This window comes from Mesoplodon densirostris, chromosome 2 (assembly GCF_025265405.1).
Source record: "Mesoplodon densirostris isolate mMesDen1 chromosome 2, mMesDen1 primary haplotype, whole genome shotgun sequence".
Lineage (NCBI taxonomy): Eukaryota > Metazoa > Chordata > Mammalia > Artiodactyla > Ziphiidae > Mesoplodon > Mesoplodon densirostris.
Genome location: NC_082662.1, coordinates 98,448,667 through 98,461,195, shown reverse-complemented (window position 1 = coordinate 98,461,195; position 12,529 = coordinate 98,448,667). Strand labels below are relative to the sequence as shown.

Sequence of the window (12,529 nt, the reverse complement as noted above, 5' to 3'; positions counted from 1 at the left end):
AGGAGGATGAGAATTAAAAAGGAGAGAGAGAGATGATAGGACAGAAACACCAAGAAAAGTGGTACAGGAGCTAAGAGGAAACCGGACTGACAGCCTGGGTGTAGCAGGTAGGGTAGTAGGTTTGGGGTGGTCTGCAGGACTGAAGGCGGAATGAGTGTGGATCTGTCCTGAGAGAGGAGGTGACATCAGTATGTATGGTCTGTATGTCCCATCAAGGCTTAGAAGCCATCAAGGTGGACTCCCTAGAGTTCAGGACCATCCAGGCTTAAGGATTAGTTACTTGGCTGGCACAGGGTTAGTTGATTATACAAGGGCGAGGGAGTCCCTGGGTAGCCTAAGCAAGGTAACTTAGGGCAAATAAGAGGAACTGCTTCACATCACAGGTACTAATCTTATGGAACTTGTTACCTGCAAAAGATACTGACAGGAGGTAGAAGTGGATTTGGAAAAGAAGGCAGGCAGATAGCAGTCCTGTCCTCCCACAATGTATTCTCCTCAGGTGACAGAGAATGCAGGACTGAGCAAACTGCAGTCTGACCCAGTGTGTTTCCTCCTGCGCGGCTCATATCTGTGGAATGGCCAGGGGTCCTCCCTTCTCTATTTCCGCAGGGGAAAATATCACTCAGATCACTTTGATGTTGTAATAGGGCTAGAGCTTATTCATACTGTCAAACTCTGAAGGGCTGTCTCCCATCCTTAAGTGCACACAGGGTGGCTCTCGGTCACCTGAGCTTCTGCTGTTTTCCAAACATGTTGTGCTTCTTTAGAGCTTCATGCCACTGTGCATGCTGCTGCTTCTTCCTGGAAGTCTTTCCCTGCTTGTCCCCCAAGCCTGGTGAATTCCTACTTGGCCTTTAATACTTAGCTCAGATACCGCCTTCTTAAAGGCTTCCCCAGATTTTCCTCATCTAGGCTCCTAATACAGCACTTACCGTATTTTAATTATTGTGTATAGATTTGCTTCCACCATTAAACTCCAGACTCTTTGAGCGCATATTGTATTTGATAGTCACATAGTCATAATGATAGCAGCTGACGTTTTTTAGCAGTACGTCTGTTTACACTTCCCCTCAGCAGCCCTGTGAGAGAGGTACTCTGGTTATTTCCATTTCACAAAGGGAGAAATGAAGGTACAGAGAGGTTATAACTAATTTGCCATCATGGGACAGAGCTGCGATGTGAACCTGGCTGTTCAGCTCCAGAGCCTGCACACTGTACCCCACGTGCTTGAGAAATGTGTACTTTGTGAGTGGGAAGGGTATGGTCCCTGAAATTTTCGATTGAACACATAAAATTTTTGCCGGAAATTTCTCCTTGCTATTGGAGGTGTGGTGTCTCTGTATCTTTTGTTTTCTCTATCCTCTCCCTTAAATATTTGTCAGAAAGCCTTGAAGTACAAGCAACATCTATATATTCACCAAATATTCATTGAATGTTTTCTATGCACAGGGCAGTGCAAAGTGATAACAGGAAGTTTATTATAGACCCTCCTGGTAAGATGCACATAATTATGTTTGAAACAGAAGGTGGGATCCTTGAGGATTTAGAAAAGGGAGAGACTATTCCATCCAGAGCTGAAAGGAGGTAGGTGGGTCAAAGAAGGCTTTGTAGAGGAGGTGGCATTTGGGCTGAGCCCTGACGAGCCGTAGGATTTGACCATGCACGTCTGGGAAGAAGCAGGTCATTAAAGCCCGTGGACTGATGTGGGCTTAGACCACCCCAACAGCGTGATCAGGAAGGGTGTGCTGGAAGATAGGCCATGAGGGGAAGTTACAGTAGTTACGATAAAGTAGTGAGTGGGTCCAGATGGGGGTGCTCACTCAGGCTGTTTCCAACTTAGATGGTGGGAAGGAAGGTAGTGTCCTGGACAAACGGAGGAAAGGACCAGAGGGACTGGCACGAAGGAGGAAACGTAATGTATTTTGAATGTTTTGTTTATTTGAGGTTCTGTCAGCAGATTTAGGTGGCAGTGTCCAGCAGGTATTTGGAAATGTAGGATTAGAGCTCAAGAGAGGTAAAACCTAGAAGTTTTAGTTGCAACACATAGTTAAGCTCATGAAGGGGGAGTAAGAGAATGAATTATAGCATCTTGGGAAACATCCGCACTTATGGGTTAGGAAGAGAGCAGAGCAAGCAGTGACCAAAGAAACAGACGAGTGCAGCTCTCGGGGCTTCGGCGGGTGGGGCCCAGCAGTGTGGCAGCTGCCCCAGAATAGGTGGTCAGAGTGAGCGAGACAGAGCGAGCCCCCTAGGTTGGATGACTGGTGAGCCCTGGGGGGCCACAGACACTCATTTTCAAAGTTGCAGAGGGGGGTCGAAGCCCAAATGCATAGAATAAAAAGTAAATGAGTAAAACAGAACAAGGAAAAAATATTTTTTAAGAAATCTGGCCAGTAAAGGAGAGGATGGTGAAGGAAGAGGACAGGTTCAGGCTAAGGAGAAGCCTGCAGGTAAGTGGGACTAGTGGTCACTGCTACACTGTCCATGAAGCGAGCCCCCGCCCAGGGGCAGTAGGAAGGGTGGGGCCGAGGCCGCTCATGTCATTTCTTTGGGGAGAGCAGAGAAAGAGCAGATGGGTGGCGCTATGGAGAGATGGGATGGAATGGGGGGCAGGAACAGGCATTCACATTGGCGGCAGGGACCATCTAAGAAACTAAGAGGGACATGGAAGTGGGGAAGGCAGGAAAGGTTTAACATACCTGCCATGGGTAGAACATGGGTAAATGAGTAATTTGGAGAGAAAAAAAAGAGTTGCCAAGTGTCCCAGAGTTTAGATCTGTTGCTGATGTACTATTTCCCTGTGTCTTAGTCACCTGAGTCCCCACCCCCTGCAGGCTGCCCTCCTTCCCTTCCCGGAGCCTGAGCTGTCTGTGTGGGACTCCTAGCTACTGAGTTTGAAGTCCACCAGGCCCAATCCATAAGCTGTTTTCCCTCAGTTCAGCCCTCCACATGTGCTTTTTTTTCCTAAACAGACCTCTTTATATGTCACAGGCTTCCTTAGCTTCTTTCTGGCAACCCAAGACAGGAATATTGACCATCCACTGCCCCATATAAAGCCTTCATTGCTAGTCGCTTCCTGTCTTTCAGCAACTTTGAAAGATACCTTATTTGCTGATTCTTACAGTGATTTTGGCTACTTCCGTCCAGAAAATGACTCCAAGTGTGTGGAACAGCCAGAACTGAAGGGCCACGACCTAGAGTTTTGTTTGTACGGGAGAGAAGAGCACCTGACGACCAATGGGTGAGATGGCTGCTTCTCCCGTATCGGGACTGAGCCTCCACTGTGCAGAGTGAAAGCTGCGTCCCTCCGCACAGTTCTGAGCAGTATTTGAGAGCACTCTAGAAAAATACTGTCTACTAAAACTGTCTGTGATGGGGGAAATGTTCTATAATCTGCTGTGTCTGATGCGGTCGTCACTAGCCCTGTGTGGCTGTTGACACTAGTGTGAGTGAGGAACTGAAGTAATTTTAATTAATTTAAGTGTAAATAGCCACCACAGTAGAGAGTGCTGCTCTAGAGGAGGCTCACTGCCTCGTTCCCTGATAAACACTCCCCTCCCCTGTGGTTTATGTACCGCGTGTTGACGTGCTTTCCCTGGTCACAGTTCTTTGACACAGTCTCTTAAGGCAGAAAGGTGGCATGTCCCTGCAGCAAGGCAAGGGATGTGTGGTCTGTCCAAGGACTGAAACTACACAGAATATCCCCAGAATATCCCCAAAACATCCCTGCAGATCTCCCCCAAGGCCTGAAAGATGGTGTAATGACCAGAAGTTTTTCTGCAACTTTTAAAATCTTGTTTTCAGGAAGTAAGCAAGAATCCAGAAGTACATCCTTGTATTCTGTTAACAAATTTTCTCTGCCTCTCAGGTACCGGAAAATTCCAGGAGACAGATGCCAGGGCGGAGTGAATCCTGTTCGAGAAGTGAAAGACTTGAAAAAGAAGTGCACAAGCAACTTTCTGAGTCCAGAAAAGCAGGTATGTTAAAGTAGATCTGGTTTAGATACAAGTGGGGTTTCAAGTTCTGCCAGGAATAGTCAAAGTTACAGCGTCAAGAACTCTATTACTGAGTGCAAGTGGCCAGACTACTTCTGTCAGGCTTCCCTTCGTACAGGAAACTGTCAGGATGAGGGATGGTCACATAACCCAATGCTAAGCTCATCTACTGAAAACATTTTTGTTGGGGAAAAAAATATGGTATTCAGTAAAGTTTTTCCAAGTCTTAGATGCATACGGTTGAGGAAATTTCTGAGGCTCAGAGTCATTTAGGAAAACGACTCAAGAAGTTCGGCTGTAAAGGGCTGGAGTTTTACACATGTGGAAGGGAAGGGTACTGGACCATAGGTAGGGTGGATCTCTGTGCCGAGTCATGTCAAGTGTGTTCAGAATGAAAAACTGAACTATGGTAATAAGGGGCTGGTTTTGATTTAGAAGCAAGTTTTAGGGCTGATTACAATTCTGTAGCAGTGGAACTATCTGGCTGTAATATGGGGATATGGTAAAGAGGAAACCTCTTGATAAAGAAGCACTGGCCCAGCAGTGAGACTTGGGGCAGTAAACTGTGGGCCCCAGGTTCCTAATCTGGAAATTGAGAGGTGGACAATCTGAAGTTCCCGCCTATCTAACCTTCTAAGGGATGAGGGCCTGACAAGGGGTGGGATTAAGAAGGCAGTGGGAGAAAAATGTGTGGGTGTGTGTACTTGTCGGGGGCAAGTTCCTCCTTCTCTGCATCCCCGCCCTGCACTCCTGGTGGCTGTCCTCAGAGTGTTTGTGTGTGTGATTGCACAGGACTCCCGCCCACAGGGACACAACTTGTCCCAGAATCCAGCTCCGCCTCCTCTTGGATACATTGAAAACACACACTCCCTATCTCCCACCCAAAAGCAGGTAGGTCACACTCAAACAATGATACGGAAAGCTTATTTGTAAAAACATACCACAACTTAAGTAAAAAATAAATCTTGGTGTCATAGGATGGCTTGCCTAATGTAACATTGGCACAGCTCCTTCCCAGGTAATGGCCCTGTTTTAGATTCATTCAGCCCACTTACTATCACAGTCTCCCTTTCCTGCTTCACCCTTAAAAGCTCCAAGACTTATAAACAGTGGTAGTGGGGAACAGTCACAATTACCATTTGATCTAGGTAGTTGCTACGACTTCCAGTGTAACTTTGACATGGAAGCCACTGAGTTTGCACCATTCTGACAGCTTTAAGGCAGTTGAAGTTCTGGTTACCCTCTGCCAGCTGTGATATTCTCCTGGGAGCACTGAGATGGTTCTTCTTGGGGGCGGGGGTTGGGAAAGTATCATCATTAGGTGCCTAGAGACTGCAGATCATTCAACAGAGAAATAGGGGAATGAGCAGCCTCTTTGAATTCAGTCCTAGAATATGCACACCCAAAATTGTTTGTTTGTGTTTTAATTTATCAAGAATTCCAAGTCAAATTCTGTTCCGATTATCCTGGCTACTGTGGGATTGATGCTGGTCACAGTCATAGCAGGAGTGCTGATCGTGAAGAAATACGTCTGTGGGGGAAGGTAAGGAACGGAAATCAATCAAACCAGAAAGTCCACCGAGGGCAGACGGTTGAGTGTGCCCCTGGCAAAAACTAACTAGTTGAAGTGATGTTCCTGAAACATCAGGCCCAAATCTTTCCTTACATTTTCCATATGCCAGCTATGGGCTGTGCTTCCTATATGTGTGACTCATTCTGCAAGTGTGTAAAACTTGGAAAATCCACCGTCCTATAAGAAATGCACCCCTCCTCACCAAGTGAGAGTTGACGGTGGTTTCCACCCACAGGTTCCTGGTGCATCGATACTCTGTGCTCCAGCAACATGCGGAGGCCAATGGTGTGGATGGTGTGGATGCTTTGGACACAACCTCCCACGCTCATAAAAGTGGTTATCATGATGACTCAGATGAGGTGAGACTATTTCTTCTTGAGGGGTGGTCCAGAAATTTTTAAAAAGGGTGATCTTTGGGCTTCCCTGGTGGCGCAGTGGTTGGGAGTCCGCCTGCCGATGCAGGGGACACGAGTTTGTGCCCCGGTCTGGGAAGATCCCACATGCCGCGGAGCGGCTGAGCCCGTGAGCCGTGGCCGCTGAGCCTGCGCGTCCGGAGCCTGTGCTCCACAACAGGAGAGGCCACAACAGTGAGAGGCCCGCGTACCGCAAAAAAAAAAGAGAAAAAGAAAAAGGGTGATCTTTTCTTACTCATGATCAAGATAATGATTGAAGCAAAGGAGGGTATAAGCTAGAAGCAGCAATTTAATGACTGTAAGACTTGGCCAGCCCAGAAACTAGGTAATGGCTTTCAAAATAGGGATTTTTTTGGTCTGTAAATAATATGACCTATGTCTTTCTTTTCAGGACCTCCTGGAATAGCTCCTCAAAGGAGCTGGGACTGAGCACAGATGATGGAACCGCAGTACCTCTTACACTCCCTGTGGCTCCGACTTGGGGAAATAAATTTCCCGTTGCGAGGGACCCTATTTCTGCTGCTTCCATCAAAGCCAAAAGGACCTACACTAAAGAAATGGGGGGGTGGGGACCCTAAACACTCTCACAATTGGCCCTGAAAAGAGAGGGAAATTTTTTAATTCTTTAACTTTTCATTTCAAGTTCTGTCTTTTTGCAAGGTACGGGCCCTTTTCGGTTTTGTTTTGGTTTTTTTAAGGGAAATGAAATGGAATTGAAGGGAACTTTTCACTAACCCCACTGTTGCATGTTTTGCATGGCGCCTGCCCCAGGGCACCTGCTAGCTTCAGCATCAACTCTCACAAAGCACTTGGTGCCGTCCCTGGGCTGTGCTGGCAACACGAAGCAGCCGCAGAGATGAGCACAGAGGCTGCGATGACTGGCACAGCCTGGGCAGCCTTTCTCCATCTGGGGACGGCCCCGCTCCAAGAACATTGCACACCAGCTCCTCACACAGATCCCTGCTTTTTGTTGTTGTTGTTGTTTCAGGGACCATAGGCCACGGTGATTTTTCTTTTCCCCTGTTTAATTAGGCAGTACCCTCATTAATTGCCCTTTGGCAACTAACTTACATGTGCTTCCAAGACACTAAATCAGGAAAACTTAAAGGGCAATATTTTTAACTTGGGGCAGGAAAAAGGGAGCAGCAGAGAATTGACTAGATTTAGCACCTATTAAAGGAGAAACTCTTGCTTCTTCCGAGATCTTTCAAGCCATGCTTTGTGTGTGTGCCAGTGGACTTGCTCAAGGTCTGGGTTCAGGCTTGCCTGAGCTGTGTGCCCAGGCTGAGCGAGCTCTTCGCTGGAGTGGCTGGTGGCATGGGCCGTGCAGCCCCTGAGGATGGCACGTCACAGTCTTCTGTGTCCCCTCTTGCCTGCTGTGCTGGCTCCTTGGTGAATCATTAGAATGGCTGCTTATTTGCTTCCTCTTAGGTTGCTGCTCTGCATGGAGCCATGACTAGACATGTTTTCAGATTTAGGCTTTTTTAAAACAGAATTTTATTACCAGACTCTCCTCCTTTGCCCTTTTCCCCAGCTCTGCCAAGTAATTTGTTGGCATGAAACTTTTGGCTGAACCAACTGAAAAACACACTTCTAGTGTAGATGATGTTTCGTGTGATACGTTAAGTTCGTATTTTAAATTTTTAAAAATTTTCCTTTTGACATTTTAAAAAATGAAATAAATTAGAAAATGTAGCAAGATGGATTTTGGGGTGGCCATATAGTGACGGAAAGCTGCAATCGTTAGTTTTAGTACAGCTTGACTATTTGCAATACAGGAATATAGTAGTATGTTTTCAGTCTTAGCATACCTACTGTGCCGGTCACAGTTTCTCCCAATAATTATGACTGGGACATTCTTTGGTAAACTGCCGTTTTGCTGCTAGTTCACTTTATGGCTAGAAAGTCAGGAAGAAGTAAATGTGCCAAATTAACTGTTGTCAGAATGCGTGAGCAGATGGCTGAGTTCTCTCCTCACCAGAATGGATTCACAGCCGCAGGGAAAGTGGGGGAGGGACTGGATGGAGAATTCTAGAGACTTTGAAACTGCAGTAAACTTAAATGAGTCAGGGAGCTATAAAGTTAGGGCAGTTTTTGTGAAGAGAGTTAATACTTGTTAGAGCCAGAGACCACTAGTCTTTTAGGAAAAGCTCTTTCCTTTTACAAGGTTTTTAAATTAAAAGTAATTCCAAAGATATACCAGCTCACAAATGATTAAGTATCGGCTTTTGTCCCGGTCGCCCTCATCTCCTGCCCAAAATGAATTTGATGTCCAGAAAAGACCTACTTACATCATACACCTCTTCTCCCCACATATACCCACTGGGGTAGGTGTGCCGATATATGGTAATTCTCTGATTAGTTTTAAGATGTAGGAAAGTTAATATTCTTCTCTAACCGTATAAGATTAGGGCTCTTTGCCTATAATGATATTTCTGTAGGACTTGGCAGTTTTCACAGCACTTTTTCTCTTGCATTATGTAATTTGAACCTTACAACATTCTCGTGAGATTAAAAAAAAAGGGGGGAGTTGTAATCCCCATTAGAGATGGAGCTGAGGTACAAAAATGGAGCAAGTCGCCAGGGTCCCTGTGTGTTACGAGCACCGCCAGTGGTCGTCTTCAGATCTTGTGTACGTTTTGATGCGCGCCAGTGCTGAGCCCCTGGAGCAGGGCTGCTTTCTTTTTTTTTTTTTTTTTTTTTTTTTTTTCCCCTTGCGGTACGCGGGCCTCTCACTGTTGTGGCCTCTCCCGTTGCGGAGCACAGGCTCCGGACGCGCAGGCCCAGCGGCCATGGCTCACGGGCCCAGCCGCTCCGCGGCATATGGGATCCTCCCAGACCGGGGCACGAACCCGTATCCCCTGCATCGGCAGGCGGACTCTCAACCACTGCGCCACCAGGGAGGCCCAGGGCTGCTTTCTTATAGATGACTTGCTATTCTTTAGGACGCGGATCAGTGACATTTCTTTCAAAGCAATATTTAGCTCTTTTTTGCCACCTTCGTAAACAGAAGAGTTTATTCTCCTGTTTTTCATGGCTGAAAACAAAAGTAATGGTAATTTTGAATATGTGTTTAGAAACCGCCCCTCACCTTGTTGAGGGTCACTGTTCAAGAGTGCAGGAATGGAATCTCCATTGACAAGTCAGCCTCTTCACTCTTCTTGTCCTCCCACCCCTGGCTGGCTAGCGAGCTCAGTTGGTTTGAGGACGGCTAACAAGCCTGGCTAGTTAGCCTTCTGTGTCAGCCTGCTCTCACACAAGTGTATGCCCTCAGCCAGAGAGGAAAACGGCCTAAGTCCGTGACAGCTTCTAAGAAAAGAAGATTTCCAATTTGTCCTATCGATGTTAGGTTAGGAGAATTATCTTTGAAAGTAAAGTTGTGTAAAGTCTCAGGCTTGATAGCAAAAGATTATTTCAGGAATAGAAGTTAGCATTGTAAGGTAGGTTAGACATATTAGACCATCCAAAGTGATCTGAGCTCTAAAATCCAGGCGGAGAACTCATCATCCTTTGTGCTCTGTGGACAGGTGTCTTGGACGTAAGGGGGCTCTTGGGTTTTAGTGAGACCAGAGACAGGGATGCATACACCTAGGCTGTTCATCGAATGGGAATGCCCCTTAGAAGAATGAAAGTGTTTGGAGGATTGTGGCAGTTCTAGGCTGGGCTTAAGAGATTCAACAGATTAGCTGTAACTAAAACTTAGAATTTGCCGTCTGCCTCTGAATAGGCCTTCCAGTGTGTGTCTCTCTAATTCTTAGGTTTGCCTCTGGGCCTCTACATGCCCAAGCTGGCCTTTCAACCCTGACAAGATAAGTAATGAGCTGGCCACCGCTGGCTCTGTAAACCATTGCTGGTTCTCCCATGGCCTGCATCACGGTACAAGGATAGAGGAGTGCAGGGCAGTTCACATCCACCCCAGGTGGCAGGACTGGCTTGACTTGAGCCATTTCTTTATTTTCTACGCAAATGATTCAGGTAGAGAGATTCTCTTTCCTTCTCGGAGAGCTTTAAAGAGCCCCGCTCCTGTATACAATGGCTTAGAGCTTGCCCTGCTCATTTTTGGTACCGCCCCCTTGCCTCACATGAAGCCCAGATACTTGGAACTGCTAAAATAGGAAGAGATTCAGCTTTTCAACTTTGCTACTACCTTCCCTCAAGCAGGAAGATTAACATGGACTTACATGTCCTTTGAACAAAAACCAAAGTTTAAGATTTGCCACATGATGGAGTGATAGGGAGGGCCAGACTTTCAACACTGGCACTCAGCAGGTGCCAGACTGTTCCATCTGCCACTGATTCGCCCAGCTCAGGCAGCTCTGGGAGTGCTGTCCTGCCCTAGCAGAGCCCAGGCCTCACCCTCATGGAGGATGATTAAAATAGGAACATGTTGATTTCTTGGCTACTTTGCATTATAACAATAAGAATCAGAACATTAATTAGAAATTGTCTTCAACAACTTAACTGTATGCATTTTTTCACACAGGTACATTTTTAAGCGTCCTTGTTTATATAGGATAACTTAAACTAATCTGTACCTTTCTATATATATATGTGTGTGTGTGTACATATATACATGTATAAACTGTATAGTGTACATGTTAATGATTTATTGATATGTCCCAAGTCTTTAATGCAGTTCTCATCCTCCGCATGCCCTCAGGTTGTGGTCGGGTGACTTAAATGTTCCTGATGATTCTGCCCACCTCCTGTGTTTGGACGTCTAGGGAGGAGGGGTTTGATGGCACCCTCCTTATCCTCGTGCACAGAAATGCTCAGGGTCCCCGTGTGCCTGTTGTCCAACCCTCTCTTGTCTCTGTTCCCTATCAGCATGTGGTCCCTCCTTGCTCCGTAACTTCTCTGCCTACACCCCAAGCTGTCGGTACAAAAGTGTAAAGCAGTATTAAGATCATTACTGCATGTATGCTAAAAACCCAAGTTTTCTGTTCCCTTGGGACAGAAAATTGCATGTGAGGTGGGATAATCAAGTTTCAATGACCAATGTCGGTTACACAAGCCAGACCCTAGAATAAAATTCCACAAAATGGAAATAAAACTCAAATTTCTTTAGCATTGTGTAAATAAATCTGGGTGTGTTTAACTTTGTACTGGTAATTTTCTGTATATTTGCAATATTTGGGTTAGAAATAAAACAGACTGGACTTTGTTACCTGACCTACTAAAATGACTAAGCTACAGTTTGTTAATATGAAAGCTTTTCTGGTTTTCTAGCTTCAAAAATCAAACTCCAGCAACCAGAGAATAAGTCAGTTAAAGAGCCAGAACTATTCATTTATAGCATGTAAGGTATTAGATAATTTATGGGAAAAGCTACTCACCTTTTTCTGCTTTATGCTCACAAAGATCTACCTCCCATGGGTATTTGTAAAAGCAGCTTTCTTGTTCTTACTCCGCGAAAGTAGCTGAGCCACCCCGTACAGCTTCTTAGTTTCAACCGCTACACTCTTCCTTCTGCGCACAGCGGCATGTCATTACTCTCTTGAATTCCATGTTCTTCTAGCAGGTTGATAAGTAACACCAAGGAGTTTACCTTCCGCACCTTTCCATCTGCCCCTCTTAACGTTTCTCCTGCTGCTCTTACTCGTAGTCCTTCCTGACCCATTTCATTTAAGGACCTTCAAAGAATTGCAACTTTCCTCTCCTCCAAAATATTTCTTTTAGGGGAGGCTCCTGCCCACCCCCACTGAGCCTTTAGCCAAGCCTGACGACTGCTCAGCCTTCCGTCCTGGTGGGTATTTCCATTTAGTGCTTACTCTGGCGTCATGGTCTAAAGATGACCAGGCAGAGACCTTGCTCTTGAGGAGCCCATGTCTGCTGGAAGAGTCCTCCCCCAGGAGGTTATCCAAGGTGGTTTATTTTTGGGAATTCTATCTAACATAGTGTTCTAAGACTTCCTGCAACAGAATCAGTAGGTTTTTTTTTAATGCATATCCCACCTAGACCTATTAAATTAGCCTTTCCAATGGATAAGACCCTAGGAGTCTGCCTTTTTTATTTGATTCTTCAGTTGCAACAAGGAGCTAAGACCAAAAGCCTGGGCCAGTCTCATCAAAGCATGGATTAAGTGGGGTATAAGGGGGTGGGGGTGTTTGGAGTCCCCTGGTATACTGTCTGGACTTGTAAGGGCTTTGCTGGGTCAGACAAGAGAGAGAGGTCAAAGAGGCCTTTACACAAATCCTGACAGGACACGGCGCAGCCTCTCACCACCAGCCCGAGGTCAAGCTCCACAGTCACCCTCTTCAGTCATCCTAGCTCCTGATAAACAGCTTCCTGGGCACCAGCTGTGTCTACAGGTTGTCCTAGCCCTCAGTCCCTATACAGGTTGCAAAGATGAGTTCTGGGGTTCTGTCCCACACCCCAAAATAGTAAAAGGCTCCTAGGATCCTAATGACTGCCCCCAATTTGAGGGCTAAAGGGGAAGAATGAGTAAGGAGCTCATTCATTCAACCATACTCATTTGTTTCCATAAAAAATAAAGGAGAGGAGGGGAAGGGGGGAATGTGGGAACTCTACTTTCCACTCAACTTTGC

At 46.1% G+C, this 12,529-nt stretch overlaps 1 protein-coding gene across 4 annotated transcripts in view; it reads left to right on the top strand.

Annotated features, from left to right (window-relative positions):
• SORT1 (sortilin 1) overlaps positions 1-8,659 on the top strand; it is a 68,786-nt gene extending 60,127 nt beyond the window's left edge. For 2 of the 4 annotated variants that reach the window (XM_060086162.1, XM_060086179.1), the window contains 6 exons: positions 3,125-3,241; positions 3,869-3,977; positions 4,788-4,886; positions 5,432-5,538; positions 5,804-5,927; positions 6,373-8,659. In XM_060086162.1, the coding sequence (XP_059942145.1) occupies positions 3,125-3,241; positions 3,869-3,977; positions 4,788-4,886; positions 5,432-5,538; positions 5,804-5,927; positions 6,373-6,387 (571 nt within the window). In that variant the 3' untranslated portion in view covers positions 6,388-8,659. The remainder of the gene's footprint in view (positions 1-3,124; positions 3,242-3,868; positions 3,978-4,787; positions 4,887-5,431; positions 5,539-5,803; positions 5,928-6,372) is intronic. The other 2 variants (XM_060086170.1, XM_060086190.1) reach the window with 1 other exon arrangement.
• Positions 8,660-12,529: the final 3,870 nt, after the last annotated feature.